This window comes from Manacus vitellinus, unplaced genomic scaffold, assembly GCF_001715985.3.
Source record: "Manacus vitellinus isolate BGI_N305 unplaced genomic scaffold, ASM171598v3 scaffold_44_pilon, whole genome shotgun sequence".
In the NCBI taxonomy this organism is placed as follows: domain Eukaryota; kingdom Metazoa; phylum Chordata; class Aves; order Passeriformes; family Pipridae; genus Manacus; species Manacus vitellinus.
The window spans coordinates 3307637-3322945 of record NW_021940565.1 but is presented as its reverse complement, the minus strand read 5'-3'; the positions used below and the strand labels follow the sequence as shown (position 1 = coordinate 3322945).

The window sequence follows — 15309 nt, the reverse complement described above, 5'->3', positions numbered from 1 at the left end:
TTCCTGCTCCTCGTGTGCCACGGCGTCTCCTGCACCATCCCGGTAGCCTGGGGCTTGCCCGCTCGGGGGCTTTGTGGCCGCTGTCTCCCCTCGAATACCGCTTCCCCTCTGGGGCCGGGTTGTGAGTGCGGGCAGTGCTGGGGGAGTTGCCCCCTTGGCTTGTGTTAGAAGTGGGAAGTACTTGGCTGAAGTGGCTGCTGGAAAACAGCTTTTCTCAAGGCTGAGTGTGTGGTGACCTGAGGGGACACCAAGGGGCAAAGCTGTTGGCTCTGTCACTGTGTCCTCTGCCTTTGGAGAGGGGTGATAAAAGAGGGACTGGAGGTGACTGGAGGGGTACATTTGGCTCAATGGAGTGTTCCCACTGCTGGTGCCAGGGGTTGCCAGCACAGGGCAGTGTGTGCAGCAGGTCCTCGTGCTGCCTGCCTGCATCCTTGCATCGTGGCAGATCCACCTGCCTGTGGCACTGGAGCGCTTGGGGACATCCAGTGAGTGGAGGCCATCTGGGGGGATGGCAGAGGTGTGGTCCCAGTGCCAGGCAGCTTTAAAAACTAGATGTGTTTGAAGCCAGAGCTTGGACTTGGTAGGAGGTTTCACCAGAACTCCAGGCCTGTAATTACCACGTGGGGATTGTCTCCCTTGCTGTAGCAATAGGTGTTAGTAATGAGATTGTCAGCAAAGATTTGGTCTGGAATTCCCCCCCCAGCCATATTGCAGAGATTTCATGGCACCAGTGGCAGGCATAATTGTGGAATTTAATTGTTGTCTGTGTCTCTGTGCAGGTGCCTTATTTACTGGCATAAAAATTACAGACTTATCGTGGGGCTGGGGTGGCAGCTGATGGGCTGGGCCAGTGCAGTGGTCATGGTGCTGCAGCTGGTGAATGAGGAAGGCTGTTCACCAGCACAGGAGCTGACTAAGGAGAGAGTGACCCCAGAGAGACTCGGCAATGGGTTTTGGCCCAGTCAGTTTTATTGCAGATTAATTAAAATAACATTTGTGTTGGCAGAGCAAAGGCTTCAGTTGGACGTGTGAGTCTCAGCAAAGGAACCAACATTGAATTTGTTCTTCAGGTTGGTTCTGAGAGCTTGCTGCAGGCAGGGAAGAGGGTCCCCATGCTGCTGGCCTTCTCATCCCTCACCAAGTGCTGTTGGTGCCATTTCCCTGCTAACCTGGCCTTTCTCTTCCCATTTACTTAGGTCAAGCTGGGAGCTGCCCGACCTGCGAGAAGGAAGAGTAAAAGCCATCAGCGATTCGGATGGTGTGAGCTACCCCTGGTATGGAAACACCACAGAAACCGTGACCCTGGTCGGGCCCACGAACAAGATCTCCAGGTTCTCGGTGAGCATGAATGACAATTTCTACCCCAGTGTGACGTGGGCTGTCCCCGTGAGCAACAGTAACGTGCCGCTGCTGACCAGGATTAAGAGGGACCAGAGCTTTACCACGTGGCTGGTGGCCATGAACACCACCACCAAGGAAAAGATCATCTTGCAGACTATAAAGTGGAGGATGCGAGTGGACATTGAGGTTGATCCCATGCAGCTGCTGGGGCAGCGGGCACGGCTGGTGGGAAGGACTCAGCAGGAGCAGCCCCGGATCCTCAGCAGAATGGAGCCCATCCCACCAAACGCACTAGTGAAGCCCAACGCCAACGATGCCCAAGTCCTCATGTGGAGACCCAAGCGAGGGCAGCCTATAGTTGTGATACCTCCCAAGTAGAGCAGTGCCAGGCACGCACGTGAGGACCTGGGTGCTCTCAGCCTGCTGCAAACGAACAGGGTTTCTGAGCCAAAGCAGACCTCTTGGGTTCTCCTGCCTTTGTGGTTGTGGTTGGAAACATGGCTCCTCCTGAGTCAGAAATAGAGCCTGGCTGGCACGAGGGCACAGAAGAGGGCGTGCCCAGCTGGAGGATTTCCCAGAAAGTGGAATCGAGTGCTCGCAGGGGCTTGTGGCTGGCACAGAGGCTGTCTGACCTAAACGACTCGTCTTTCCTTGTAGGGCAGTGCAAGAAGCCATGGGTGTGATTGAACCGTGCCCTTGGTGAATGCTGCTTTCCACCCAGCTGGAGATAGAAGTGAAGACCTTGCCTGCTGGATGCGAAGGGCTCCTGCAGTGCCCCTTCCTGCTGGGGCACCAGTCCCCATGGTGTCCATACCTATGCATTTCAGATTGGTAATTTAACCCCTTGCCCTGCCTGCTGATGCTGGGCGGGAGGGCCCGGGAGTGGGGTGGGAACAGACAGTGCCAGGGTGCTGAGCCAGAGCCCAGCACTGGCTGGTGGCCCCAGCTGGGAGGGTTTTTCTGCAGCCGAGGGGAAGTGGGACATGTTTTGCATGCATCTGGGTGTGTTTGGAGTAGTTGTGAGTGTAGGAGATGCCATAGCTCTTTTCCGTCTTGGAGTGAGATCTAAGGGCAGGTTAGATGTCCTTTTGTTTTAAGGTGCACTAAGTCTTTGCAGTTCCTCAACCTCCCCTCCCCAGTCCCACCGACCCGTCTCTTACGGAAGCAAAACCGATTCTCAGCAGAGTGAGAAATGGGGAGTGGTGCCTGTTCACCCAGCCCAGGTGCTCACTGACTGTGTGTGTGTGGGGTACCCAAACCAGCTTGGAGGTACCCTGGGACCCACTTGCTTCATTGCAGACCCAAGTCCCTTGCTAGAAGTTGGGTGCTTGCTCATTTTCCATGCGAATGCTGGCTCACATGGAGACCCTCCTCTTCCTCAGCCACCCGTGGGGCAGGCTGGCTACTGGCAGGGACACCAGTGGAGGGGATGGCACACCTTGTGGTAACTCCCCAGGCTCTCCTTTCCATGGGTGGAGGCTGTGCAGGGCAGGCCTAGTTTTGCCTGGGAAGGAGGAGGTGCATGTGCTGCCTGAGGGCTGCCTCCTGGTGCTACAGGTGCTTTGGGGCAACAAGGGATGTTTATTTGCCTTTCTTCTCACCCCTCACTGCCTGGATGGCTGGCATTGGCTGGTCCATGGGGCAGCACGGTGCTGTGGGATGCAACTGGCCATTCCCAGGATCTCAGCCTGGAGCTGCAGCAGAGGCATAAGCCACGGCTGTGCTGCTGCTGCTCCTGGTGTCCCATAACTCCTGGGCAGGCAGTTACAGCTTTTGCTGCTTTCTCTGCTCTCTCTGTCCTGGCATAAGCCCTGTGGCTCCTCCAGCTCACACCCCTACCTTCACATTACAGGAGATTTGTGCTGCCCTGGGGATGCAGGTCATTCCTGTTGGGAGGGTCCTATCTGCTGTCCCACTGCCAGGAGAGCCTGGGGAGGATTGCTGTGTGACATGTCCATGCGAAGCCTTTCCTGAGGTGTTGGCAGTGCTGCCCCCAACCTGGGTACTGGGATGCCCAGCCCAGCACTGCTCACCTCCCTGTGGTGTGCCTGCACATCCCATGGCATCATTCCCTCAAAGCTTCAGCTGCATCTCCTGCTTTTCCAGGGTGGGATGTGCACGCCCGGGCCCTGCCAGCAAAGGGGCTCCCCAGGCATATTAGACCAAAAATCCCTGTGAAATCCCCGCGCTATTTATTATCCTCGGTAGTATTTGCTGCTGGTTCAATTCCTTATTTATTGTTTCCTTTGGGAGTGCTGCATTCTGACGCCTTGATGCACACTTCCCTGTGCCGGGCCTGCAGTCCTGCTGCTCCCGCCCGGCCTTGCGGCGGATTGGGAACCTGCTGCTTTCGGTGCCTATGTTGGGGTTTTGTGGGGGGCTACAAGCCTTGCTGTGGGAAAGCTTTGGAGGGAGAGGGGGCTCTGAACTTTGGCTTGCTGTGTTTTCTGGCACAGAGCTTCCACAGGGAGCTTGCTGGCATGGGAAGATGTCCTGCTCCTGTGAGACTCTACCTGTGGTTTTGTCCTGGTGTGGGACTGATGGCAGCTTTTGCCATCACTGATGTTTTGTTTCTCAAAAAGTGTGTGTGTGGAGAGGGGTTAGAAACTTGAAATACAATTTTCCTTAAGGATTTGAAGAGGAGGGGTAAGTACCTTTTGGTTTGAAGTAAGGCAGGTATATGCTTTTGACCCAGGAGACAGAAACGCCCCCGGCAGCATCAGAGCTAAAAAGCCAGAGGAAGGAGTTCCCCAATAAATGGGTAACCCCAAGATGGGCTTCCCACTGGGAGAGGATGCTGCATCCAGAGAGGCTGTGCAAGCCAGCTCCCCAGAACTCATGGGGAAGGGCCAGGGCTGCATGCTAGCTGTCAGCTCATGGAGCTGCTGTGGCACTGCCGTGGTTCCAGTTGTCTGGGAGAGTGGGGATGCAGATGCAGAGATGCTGTGGAATTCATTTCCATCTTTTGGGATGTACTGGATGGCCCGAGCCGTGGCACATCGTCTGCTATGACACTGAGACAGCAGTGGCTGAATTTCTGTTCTATGAATGTCTACAACGTCCCCAGGGAGGTGCTTGGTGCCAGTGTCAGACTCAGTGCCTCGCTGTAGCCATGTGCCTGAGCTCCCAGGGCTGCCCCAGCCTGCAGGCAGGTGCTGGCTGAGCCCCGGGGCCATGCCTGTGTTCACCTCTCCAGGCTTCTGCCAGATTTCTATGCCCACTCCTTCTCTGATGGCTGGATTTGATGCACTTAACTCAGTTTGATGCGTGGGTGGTCTTCGTGGGCATTTCTTCATTAAAAAAAGAAGGGGGAAAAAAAGTTTGCAAAAATTGTCTGCAAAAAAATTTGGCAAACAACGTTTGCAGAAATGTGCAGGCATTTTGCATGTTGGCAAAAGGTGTGTGCTCACAATTGGGGGGAGGTGCTGGGTGGGCACTGAGCAGTGGAGCCCCAGTGTGGGGCTCAGACGAAAGGGAGGGAGGTGGTGGGTGAGAGCTCCCATGTGTGAGTCCGTGTTTGGCTCACATCCCTGTGGCTGGATGAGCACCCGGACTCCTGGGCTTGTGTTTTACCACCCCATGGGATGCCTTCCCTGTGCCCCCCTCCGGCACCAGCACCCCATTATCTCAGGGAGGGGCAGGTCAGGGAAATGCCCACCCTCACGCTCCCCTTGCCCTGAGCCTCGGGGTGCCCCTTCCCCTCCTTCGCGTCCTCGGGTCATTTATTTATTTATTTATTTAATTATTTGGCTATTTATTTATTTAAGTTATTTATTGGTATTTATTGACAACTGGAAGTTGGGGGGGTGGTGTCATTTGTGCTGCACAGTGGGGGCAGCTGGGTCTCCCCCCACCCAGCCCCCTGCATTTTGGGGTGCTGCCACATGTCTGAGAGCACTGCTAGGGAGCGACGTTTGCGGGCCTTGCGCTCCCATCCCCTTTTGGAGCCGAGAGGGGGAGAAAGGAAGAGGAATCACATCGGTGCCTGCAGGGAGGGCACCCGGTGCTTGTCCCCTTCCTGCAGAAGCTCGGAGCCCCTGCGCTCCCTCCCGTGCCCGTCCGTATTTATTGACCCGGCCTCCTGGCGTTTCTCTGTTCGGCTCCTGCTGGATTTGCTGTTGCCAGTTCCCGGAGATGGTGAGAAGAGCCAGGACATATGAATGTCACTATGGAGAAAAGACCAAACCAGGTATTCTGCTGCCGCGTGGGGAAAATCGGAAGGAGAGGAAAGCTGGTTTTGCAGAGTGCCTTAAACACAAATGACTTTACCGAGTCTTGGACTGGTAAATGACTTTACTTGGCTTGGACTTCTGTCTCTGGATGTTGTTACCAACTCGAACAAATGTTGCATTTCACTTCTCTGGGATTAAAAGAAAACCACTCGAGCTGTACTGGAACCAAACCCTGTGTTTGCTTGATTCCATCTGGCTGGTTTGTGCCTCTGAGGCCACAGCAGCACCAGGGAGTGGGCAGGAATTCCTGGGCTTTTGGTCATCAGCTTGCCTAATAAGTGGGATCAGTGGCTGCTTCCTGCTGACTTTAAGCCCTTGGGCCGTGTGACAGGATTTGTTTCCCCTTGTCCCTGCTTGCAAGGTGCCTTCTCTGGTGTCCTAGAGAAGTTGTGCTGGCCCTGCAGTGCCCCTTCTCTAGGGTTGCTCAGGGCAGGCTGTTTGCACAAAGCGTGCCATGGGGCTGTGTCCTCAAGCTTCCAGAAAATGGGGCAGTTGGTTGGAAAGCTCGGAGGGGGCAGACGTCCCTTTTTTGCCTTAGGAAACCAGATCAAGGCAAGGGCTGTGTGCTGAGGGAACAGCAAGAAACCCAGGAATTTGCACAGCCCAGCCACGGGGAACTAGGGAAGCTGCCAAGTTTGATAAAGCTGAAAAACTGCACAGAAAAGAGACGTTTCCCCTCTGAAATTGCAGATTCCCCCTCCCACTTCATGCAGAGTGGAAGAGCGAGAACAAAAGTCAGCCCAGAGACCAGCTGTTTCTATCTTCTAGAAAAAGTAATATACAGGAATAATACAGTTTCATATTGAAGGTTCATTTAAAGGCCATTTGGGGAAATACACCAATATTCACTTCATAGTTCCTGAAGGCAATTAAAAATTAATATAATTTTTTTTTGGGTAATGAAAGAAGGGTGTGGATGCTGCTGCAGGATTGGAATCCACAGGATGCTGGAGGGTATCTCATTGCATCCAGTGCCTTGCTTACCATGAGCATCAACCCTGCTATTCCCCACATGCTGGGGGGAGATGTTTGTGCCCCAAGCCAGTTGATTTCCTTAGAGCTGCTCATTTAAAGTGTTGCTGGTTGTGCTGGGCACTGAGGGATGCTGGCAGCCAGCCTATGAGCTATTTGGTGAGCAGGTTTCTTTCCTAGTGTTATATTAAAACATCGCTCATCTCTTGACAAATCCCTGAGGTGTAGGTGAGGAAGAGCAGGCAGGAATTTGGAATTTCTTCTGGGAAGAAGAGTAGGACTCCCCCAGTACTAACAGAAGGCCAGGCTGAGGCATGTTCCCTGAGCAGGTGTCTCCTTCCCACTGCTGAGACTCTGCCATGACGAGGGGGAGCACACTGCCTGTGTGCCCTGGGACAACCTCTTTTCAAAATGCCTTCCTTACAGAGCAAGAACAAGGGAAGTCTGTGCTGCTGCCACCCACCCAGGAGCACGGGCACCCATCCCAGCTGCATGGCCACAGGAAACAAAGTAAATTGTGCAGGATGCCGTGGGGCCCAGCAGAGACAGACGAGGGACACTGCAGGTAGTACTGAAGGTCAGTTTATTTGCTTGATTCCCTCTTCCATAAAACCCAAAACCAATCAACCTCCAGCAAGAGATGACAAAGCAGTAAGAAGTGAGAGATTTGGCTCTGCAGCTCCTCCCTTACTCATGGGACCAAAGGTGTTAACGTGTTAGTGACAGCTGCCTTGAAAGGCACACAGCAGTTTGGAGGCCCCAGAGCTCCCTGTCCCAGCAGGACACCCCTCTGGGCCCTGGCTGCTGACACCACACTTCTCACCATGCCTCTGGAAAAAGCTTGGCTGGTAACCAAACAGGAGAGACTCCACAGCACGAGCCCTGGACCCCTCACTGGTCTGCTCACCTTCCTTGTGGGGCTGATTCAAGGCAAGAAAACACCCAGAGGTTTAGTTTTGAGGGGAAGCAGGGGATGAAAGGGATGGGGAGGATTTTGTACTGTGGTGCGCCATCAGTGTGATGGTACAAGAATGCTTGATCGTGTGGTGTCAGAGGGGCAGGAGCTGGGCACGGGGAAGGCTCCAGGGGCGTGCAGCCCGGCGGGATGGACAGACAGACCTCACTCCGGTTGTGGGGTGTAACGCAGGTACTTCTTGCCTGACGGGAGGTCCTTCGTGAAGACTCCTTTGGGAAAGAGCTTCTTGGCTTCCTCATCAGGTAAGGTGGGCACAACCATGACACTGTCACCAGGCTGGGGAGCAAATGGGAACTGTGAGAGCAGCAGAGGAGCTGGCAGGCTCGGGTGCAGGTGGCACTGCCTCCCTGGGAGCACTCGGCCCCAGCACCCCAGCACATCCCGTGCAGCTCTGCCTGGAGCTGCCAGTGAGGGCTGAGTGGGAGCTACACCAGGAGACAAGGGTGATGTCCAACGGGAGAGCTGTGCCATCTGCTAGCCCTGCCAACAGGATCCCACAGCCCAGCTCTTCCCCAAAGCACTCCCATGGGAACGGGGAGTAACAAGAGGGGAGTTTGGGCATCTCTGTGATGCAGGTGGGAGCACAGCTTGCCTAAGTCTGCTCATCCATTCCTATTGCTAAGGCTGGCTCCCCCTTGGTGTTCCAAGCCCTCTGTAAAGGTGTGCTTCCCTGGGAGGTGGGCTGGTGGGTGAGCTGGCACAAACCACTGGGAGCTTAGGCTGCAAGAGATGGGAGTTTTCAGAGGCAAGGCTGCTCCCACCTGCTGCTTTCCCCACTCCATGGGTCTCCCACATTTCCTGGCTGTGAGCTTTGCTCCCCTCCTCACCTTCCAGTCCACAGGGGTAGCAACCTTCTTATAGGCTGTCAGCTGCAGGGAGTCCACCACTCTCAGGATCTCATCAAAGTTTCTCCCAGTGGTGGCTGGGTACAGGATAGAGAGTTTCAGCTTCTTATCCGGACCAAAAATGAACACCTGAGCACAGGGAGACAAAGTCAGGGGCTGGGCAGATGTTTGTCCAACTGCTCTGCTGGCTCTGCTGGATCTGCTCAGCCTTGCTGTCCCTTCCTTTCCTGGGAGGTGGCCTGCCTGACCACAGGTGTTGGGACAAGGGAGATGCCATGGTGGGGATCTCCTAGAGAATAAGTGATGCCCAGGGAACACATTTTTGCTCTGGGAAGTCCTGTTTCCAATGCCAGCTTGTTTTGCTGCATGAAATGTTTTCTCCCCTTGACCTGTGCCCTTCTAATGCAAGCACAGGAGGGGAGAGGGAAAGTCCAGCAGATCAAGCACTGACGAAATTTAGGTCAGGACAGGCACAACCAGGACGAGTGGGTGGCAACAGCAAGGTGGAGCTGTTGCCAGCAAACCAGCACTGCACCTCCTCTTCCTCATCATTCTACACCAACAGAGTCCACCCAGCTCCTGAAGATGGCCGTGTCCACCCAGGTAAGCTGCTCCCATCTTCAAGCACAGCCCCACGGACACAGGGCAGGACGGCAGGCAGAGAAGGCAGAGGTGCTGCGGGGCTGGGCACTCACCACACGGGCAGTCAGGGGCATGCCGTCCTTGTCCCGCTCGTCCGGGTCCAGCATGCCCAGCTGGACAGCCAGCTCCCGGTCCTTGTCAGCGATGATGGGGAAGGGCAGTTTCTCCGCGGGTTGTTCCCCGTTGTAGGCGTTGATGTCCTGCAGAGACAAAACCATCGGTGCACTCATGCTCCTGGCTGCAGGCACCAGACAGAAACATGTTCAGCAGCTGCTCTGCAGGAGCCCGTGGTTTGACTGGCCCCAAAGTCTCAGGCTGGGACAGCACAGCCAGGGACTCGTGGCCTTCCATGGAGTTTTTCCGTTTCCAGAAACCAGGTAACAAACCAGAAGCTCTCGTGTCAGGCTGGACAGTGCCTTGCTCTTAGAGGTTAGTTCTTAGGCTGTCTGTGCTCACACCCCGTTGGCTCAGCTGCCCGTGGACCAGCTGCTTTTCCCAGGTTGTGGGTATGGAGCAATAGGGAAGTCCTGCCAGTGTAAGTGACTCAGGGAGATTTACCCACTTTTCCCTGAGAACAGGTGTCCCTCTTCCAACTTTCTCCCAGTACATGATCCAGCACTACTGACAGACGTGTTGGTGCCACCCCTGAACTGAACTGTGCATTTAAGGAACAGTTTCTTTAGCAGCAGAGCAAACCAGCAACTCTACAGCTAACAAAGGTCAAGTGTCCAACACTTTGTAGGTCTTGTGTAAGGGACCAGCTCCATTCTTATTCCCATCTTACTTAACTAAAGGCTCTTGAAAGCAAGAGTGGATGTTTGAGCACAGGTGCTTGGACACTGCACACTCCTTTTTGAACCACATCTGGGACAGGAGAGAAAACCATTCCCTTCAACAGCCCTGCAGGCTCTTGCATGTGACCGTGGTTTATGAGGTTACTCCCTGTGCTAGCCTAAACTTGACCTGCTTCACAGGGAAACTGTATTTTGAGCATCTCCAAATCTGGTCTGGACTTGGCCAAAGCATTCAAGTTATCACTGGAGTTTGCAGTAGCAACTTCACAGGTCATACTGAGCCTCAGCAGCGCTGGGAGGAGCCTGCTCGAGGCAGCACAACCAGAGCAGCTGCCAGCATCAAAGCAAGTTTAATTCAAGGTTTCTGCCCCAGAACAGAGCAGCCTGTTCCTTCCATCCTCTTCACGCTACACGGGGACAGAACTAACTGCAACACCCACATGAGAGGCTGTGACCCTGACCTGGCTGCTCAGGATGCTGCAAGCACGTCAAGTGGTGCATACGTGGCAAGATGTTTCCTTTCCAACTTTTTGCTCATTTCCCCCCCGGGCCTTTCTGAGTCAGCACTGCACTGCAAAAAGGGGCCATTTATCTCAGCTGGGCTGTGGTCAGGCCTGCCTTGGAAGGAAGGAAGGAATCTGTTCTGTTCTCCTGCAGACCTGCCTTGTCAGAGCAGAGCAGGAAAGGAAAGCAAGGCTGGAGAGTTCAGGTGAGGCAAAATGCTGCTGAATGCCCCACAGAGTCACAGGAGGCTGAGGATGGAGGGCAGTAAATGACATGCACCCACTCCTTCCCTCTTCAGAGCAGGGGCTGGAGGATGAAGAGAGATTTTGAGAAGTAATATCTGAATCATGTGGACTGTAACTCGTTCCAAAATGCACGTAATTTCATGACCTGGGGAGCTCTACAAAACAGCCTCACAAACCACACCCTGTTTTGCAATGGGACAGCCACAACTCACTTCTCTATGAATTATTTTATTTTCCAGAGTCCAAGCTGAAACCAGACATCACTGGAGTGCTTTATTCACCCCTGACTCACTAAGGTAAAGGCATCAGTGGCCAAAGAGAGCACTGAAACTTCCTCTGACACGCACAGGACATGCCAGCCAGCCCTGCTTAAACAGCTTGTGCATTCAGCCAGCCCTTAGAGAAGCAGCACACCAACTTGGGAGGTAGGAAAGTGGGATCAACCCCTGGCTGAGCTGCAGCCTTGTTCTGAGTCCTGGAGCAAGCCTCTGGGTCTTGGCCTGGGATGGCTAAGAACAGCAGTGACATTTTTGGCTGGGAAAGCAGAGTTGAGCAAACTGACATGAGGATTATTGGCTACACTGGTTCCACCCTTCCAGGCCCCAACTGCCCACTGAAATTTGGCAGCAAAGCAAGCAGAAGTGTCTTTATTGTTTCATGTAGGATTTCAGCCACCACTCCTGCCCACTTGCTTCCTCACAGGCTGGGCTCCAGATAAAAACAGCTTCATCCTCTCACTGCTGCTAGGAGCTTCATCCAAAGAGAAAGCATAGGTATGTAAAGGAATGTTGCACAGAGAGGTCTGCCCAAAGTTTTGCTCACTCCTTCCAAGTTTAGATCTAGTGAAGGAAATTGCAGTTTCTAGGTTTAAATCCAACATTTAATGAAGACTTAATTGTTTTTCTTAACACAGCCAGCTTCTGCCAAGGCCTGGTACCTCTGTTAAGCTCTTTTTTTTTTTCCCCTTGGCTGGGCAAGAGAACCTTTGGGGTGCTGTCCCTGGTCTCAGAACTGCAGCAGGCCCTAACACCTGCCTTTCTAGTTCAGCTCTTCAGATTTCCACATTATCTGAAGTTCTACTTGCAGGCAGGTTTGTTCCCCTCTGCACCTTTTCTTGTTCCACTGCAGTCTGTGAGTTGGGTGATTTTAAACACAGGCTGGATGGAAGACTCCAGTCTGCTATGGATTTATCCTCACCAATTGGACCTTTTGCTCTGGAGGACTTTCACAGGTTTCTTTTTGACAGGTGCTGAGCTGACACTTCCAAACCTTTGTCTCCCAGGCATCTCCAAGGCTTCTCTCAGCTTGACAGAAAGCTCACCACAGCTTGGGTCACTGCCCTCTGCCTTTCTCTGTGGTTGTCCCAGAAGGTTTTCTTACTCTGCCTCTCATCAAACATCGAGAAGCTGTTGTGCAACTTCTCCTGGTTTTACCTGAGGTTGTGCTGAATAATTCCCTACCATCAGCAAAGTCAGCTTGTTGTTCATGCCTTTTCCAGATCACCTGAGTATGCTGAACCCCACAGAGCCCTGCAGGCCCTGGAGGGAGCTCAGCACTTCCCTCCCTTGACACAACTTGCTGCTTCCTCCTGTCTCCCTGCAGGAAAGAGTCTGCCCTTCACAAAGCTGAATTAATTGGAAAGTTTCTTGGACTTTTTAGAAGTCAGCAATACCCTAATTCAAAGGGATTTAGCCAATCAAGAGATGAGACTCCCTTACGAAAGCACAACCCAAATTTTCTATTATATTTAATGAGATGTTACTCACTAATTTGATGGTTAGTTTCAGCCAGTTTGACCAGCACAGAAATCTCATTTACTGGTGTGGTATTTGTACACTGGTTTTCCCAAGCCCTTCTGAGGCTTGATGGGACACTGGTCATGAACTACTCAGGTACGAAGGTCAATTTAGGCAATAAAGCAATTGGGTAATTTGTAAAGCCAGTCAGTCATGAAACAGTGTCTGAGTGGAAATTTCTCACCTTTTACACCTCTTATTGCATGCACGTCTCACCCCTGGAAAAAGTGTGAGAACATTCCCAATTTTAAGAGCTAAGAAAGTGGCAGGTAATTCACACAGGGATTTTTACACTGACCATATCTGTCTGAAGTACTCATTTTACAGCCTAAGCACCTCTGAGCCCTGGAGTCATTCTCCCTGGCAGCACACCATTGCTGAGACTGCCTTTGAAGTTTTTCTTTAGTTCCTTTCAAGTTCCTTTAGCAAGCTATTCTGTTCCCATCTTTTTTTATACTCCCTTGTGATGGTTTTACATTTAACAATCTCCTACTTGTGGCTTTATGTTTAACATGTCCTGTTTGTTCTCTGTTTTATTTTCCCTCCCTAAGTACAAATCACATCCTTTGAAGACCATCTCTTCACCTCTGATGCCTCTTTTCCCTTCCTGTTTTATTACAGAACTTTTTGAGGGTCTGTGGATTGGCTGCCTTCCCCTCAGGTTTTGGCATCACCTTCACATGTTTTAACCCTTTTTGGCAGTAATATTGTTTTCTTCTCGTATCAAAGTGTCAGTGCATAGAGTGCCCTGAACTTCGGAGCGCTCCATGAAGAGGGAGAAGACCTTCCTGCTCTGACTTTTAACAGCTCCATGCTTTGGGATGTGAGGTTTGTAGCTCCAAGCCTGTGCCGTGTTCTGTATGGGCGTCTCCTCTGGCCTTTGGAGCAGTGCCAGCTCCCCCTGCACTCCCCCCCAGCCCTGTACCTTGCACCAGGAGAGGTGGTCTTGGACGCTGTCGATGGAGAGCGCGATCATCTTCACGTTGCGCTTGCTGAACTCGGCCGCCAGCTTGGCCGCCCGGCCCAGCTCTGTGGTGCAGACGGGGGTGAAGTCCCGCGGGTGGGAAAAGAGGATGCCCCATCTGGAAGGAGAGAGCAGGAGCTGGTGTTAGGGTGAGACGTCAGTTTAGTCTGTGCCACAGACAAAGACCTGCACAGATTGCATGGCACAGAGATAAATGCAGGAACAGCCCGTCTCTGTGGTAAGTGGAAATCCTGTCCTGGGAACTTTGCCTTCCCTATCGCTAGAAGCCTTCATGAGATAAACTCTGCTCATCATGCTCTGAGAAACTCACTGCACCCTGCTCCCACAGGAGGTGCTGGAAGAGCGCATGTTTCTTGGTGTGGAGGTGGACACCATGCCACGTGAGGAAGTCTGGGAGAGCCATGTGTACCCTGCACTCCAGAGACCACATGTGTGAGGATGCCAACCTGCCACGTGACTGCAGAGATGATCACTGGTTCACAAGGCTGGTCACTATCCTGTATACCTCATCCAGCACTGTGAGGAGATACGCTCAAGTATGTCACGCAACGCAAAAGAATGTGATAGGATAAAACCTTAAACCAGCCATTGCTGTGAGCTGCTAAATGCACTTAATGAAAATATAAGAATGAATCAACTAACAGGGGAGGCCAGAAGTCAACATCACATTCTGGCTACTGTAACAACAATAGTGTCACCTCGCTTTTGCCCAGTGCTTGTTACAGTGGATTTTGAGTCTTTAGAGCAGGCAAATATTAGTCTTACACTATAGTTAGGTAACCAGTAGACAGAGAAAGGCAGCAGTGCAGCCCAGCAGCATGATGGGCTGTAGCAAAAAGGCTCCCAGCTGTCAGGACTTTCCACAGGCTAATGCAAAGCCATCCCCAGCACTTCAAATTCCCTATCAGGGACTCGTTGCACCATTTCTCAGCTCAACACTCACAGATCTCACTGCACTGTGCTTTACCTGGCCCCCAGTGTTCACTGAATACAGCCACACAACACAGCAGCTGGGAATGCCCTGTCTTAGAGATTTGGGAATTGTGCTGGAAGTGTCAAGTGAGGCACCTGCAACTCTGCCAGAGCCTGGATCACCAGGAAGTTACGGGGCAGCCACCCCACCACTGGTGCCACGAGTCTCCCTACACAATAAGTACACTCCTTGAATAAATAGCAGCAACCAACCAAGCAGAAGCTGTCCAAGAAAGGTTCCACGTGGGTAACCAGGCTGGAACAGCCAGTCTTGGAAGCCCCGCAGCTCAGAGGGTTCCTTTTTTTCCCCATTTACCCAAGTTCACAATGCCGACAATAAGGGGACTCAAACGCTGATTCAAGCCTGCCAAGCGTTGCCGGGAGCGAGTCCCAAACATTCTGCGGCTGTGTCAAAAATGGAGCAACAGGCTTTGCGGGACACGGTGCCGGACGGCGGCACGTGGCTCTCCAGGTCGGGCTCAGGCAGGATCAGAGCCCTTTGCCGCTGCTGCACCACATACCCGGGATGTAAGTGACACCCGAGCTGAGCTCTGGGATTGGCCTCCGCTAAGCGCTGCTCTGGCAAGCCCGGCTTTGCCTGCCGCGGGTTGTGGCGTTTTCAGAGCGGCTCTGCCCCACCGCAGGAGCCCGTGTGCGCCTGGCCGGGACACCCACCGCGTCCGGCTCCATCGGGACATCCACTGTGTCCCGCCCCGCCGGGACACCCACCGCGTCCGGCTCCATCGGGACATCCACCACGTCCCGCCCCGCCGAGCTCCCCGGGCGGGGGCTGCGGCTCCACGAGAGAAAAAAAAAACCCACATTTTTGGAACGAGCCCATGGAACTGTGCCGCCCCGCGCCGGGCACACGCACACACAATTCCACACGCGGAATTCACCCATCTGGAAGGAACCCAGAGCTGCGCGGAGTTCCCACCCCCCCTTCCCGCTCCCGCCGCATCCCCGGCGCTCACGAGTCGCCTAGGAAGTCGTGGAAGCGGATGC

At 53.3% G+C, this 15309-nt stretch overlaps 3 protein-coding genes across 3 annotated transcripts in view; 1 reads left to right on the top strand and 2 right to left on the bottom strand.

The window, feature by feature from the left end:
- The window catches only part of PLPP6 (phospholipid phosphatase 6), a 4717-nt gene extending 4010 nt beyond the window's left edge, over positions 1 to 707 (bottom strand). The window contains exon 1 of the mRNA XM_018078966.2: positions 618 to 707. Coding sequence (XP_017934455.2) covers positions 618 to 707 — 90 coding nt within the window. The remainder of the gene's footprint in view (positions 1 to 617) is intronic.
- A 154-nt stretch (positions 708 to 861) lies between these two features.
- LOC103762910 (protein FAM78B) lies at positions 862 to 7114 on the top strand. Its single transcript, XM_018078965.2, has 3 exons — positions 862 to 950; positions 1197 to 2172; positions 6972 to 7114. The coding sequence occupies exons 1-2, from the start codon at positions 862 to 864 to the stop codon at positions 1717 to 1719; spliced, it is 612 nt and encodes a 203-aa protein (XP_017934454.1). The 3' UTR covers positions 1720 to 2172; positions 6972 to 7114.
- PRDX6 (peroxiredoxin 6) lies at positions 7112 to 15307 on the bottom strand (the record flags this gene model as incomplete). The annotated part of the gene is made up of 5 exons (XM_029962227.1): positions 7112 to 7797; positions 8349 to 8495; positions 9062 to 9208; positions 13273 to 13429; positions 15279 to 15307. Coding segments are annotated over 5 exons (612 nt in total), but the record flags the coding sequence as incomplete, so codon positions are not given.
- Positions 15308 to 15309: the final 2 nt, after the last annotated feature.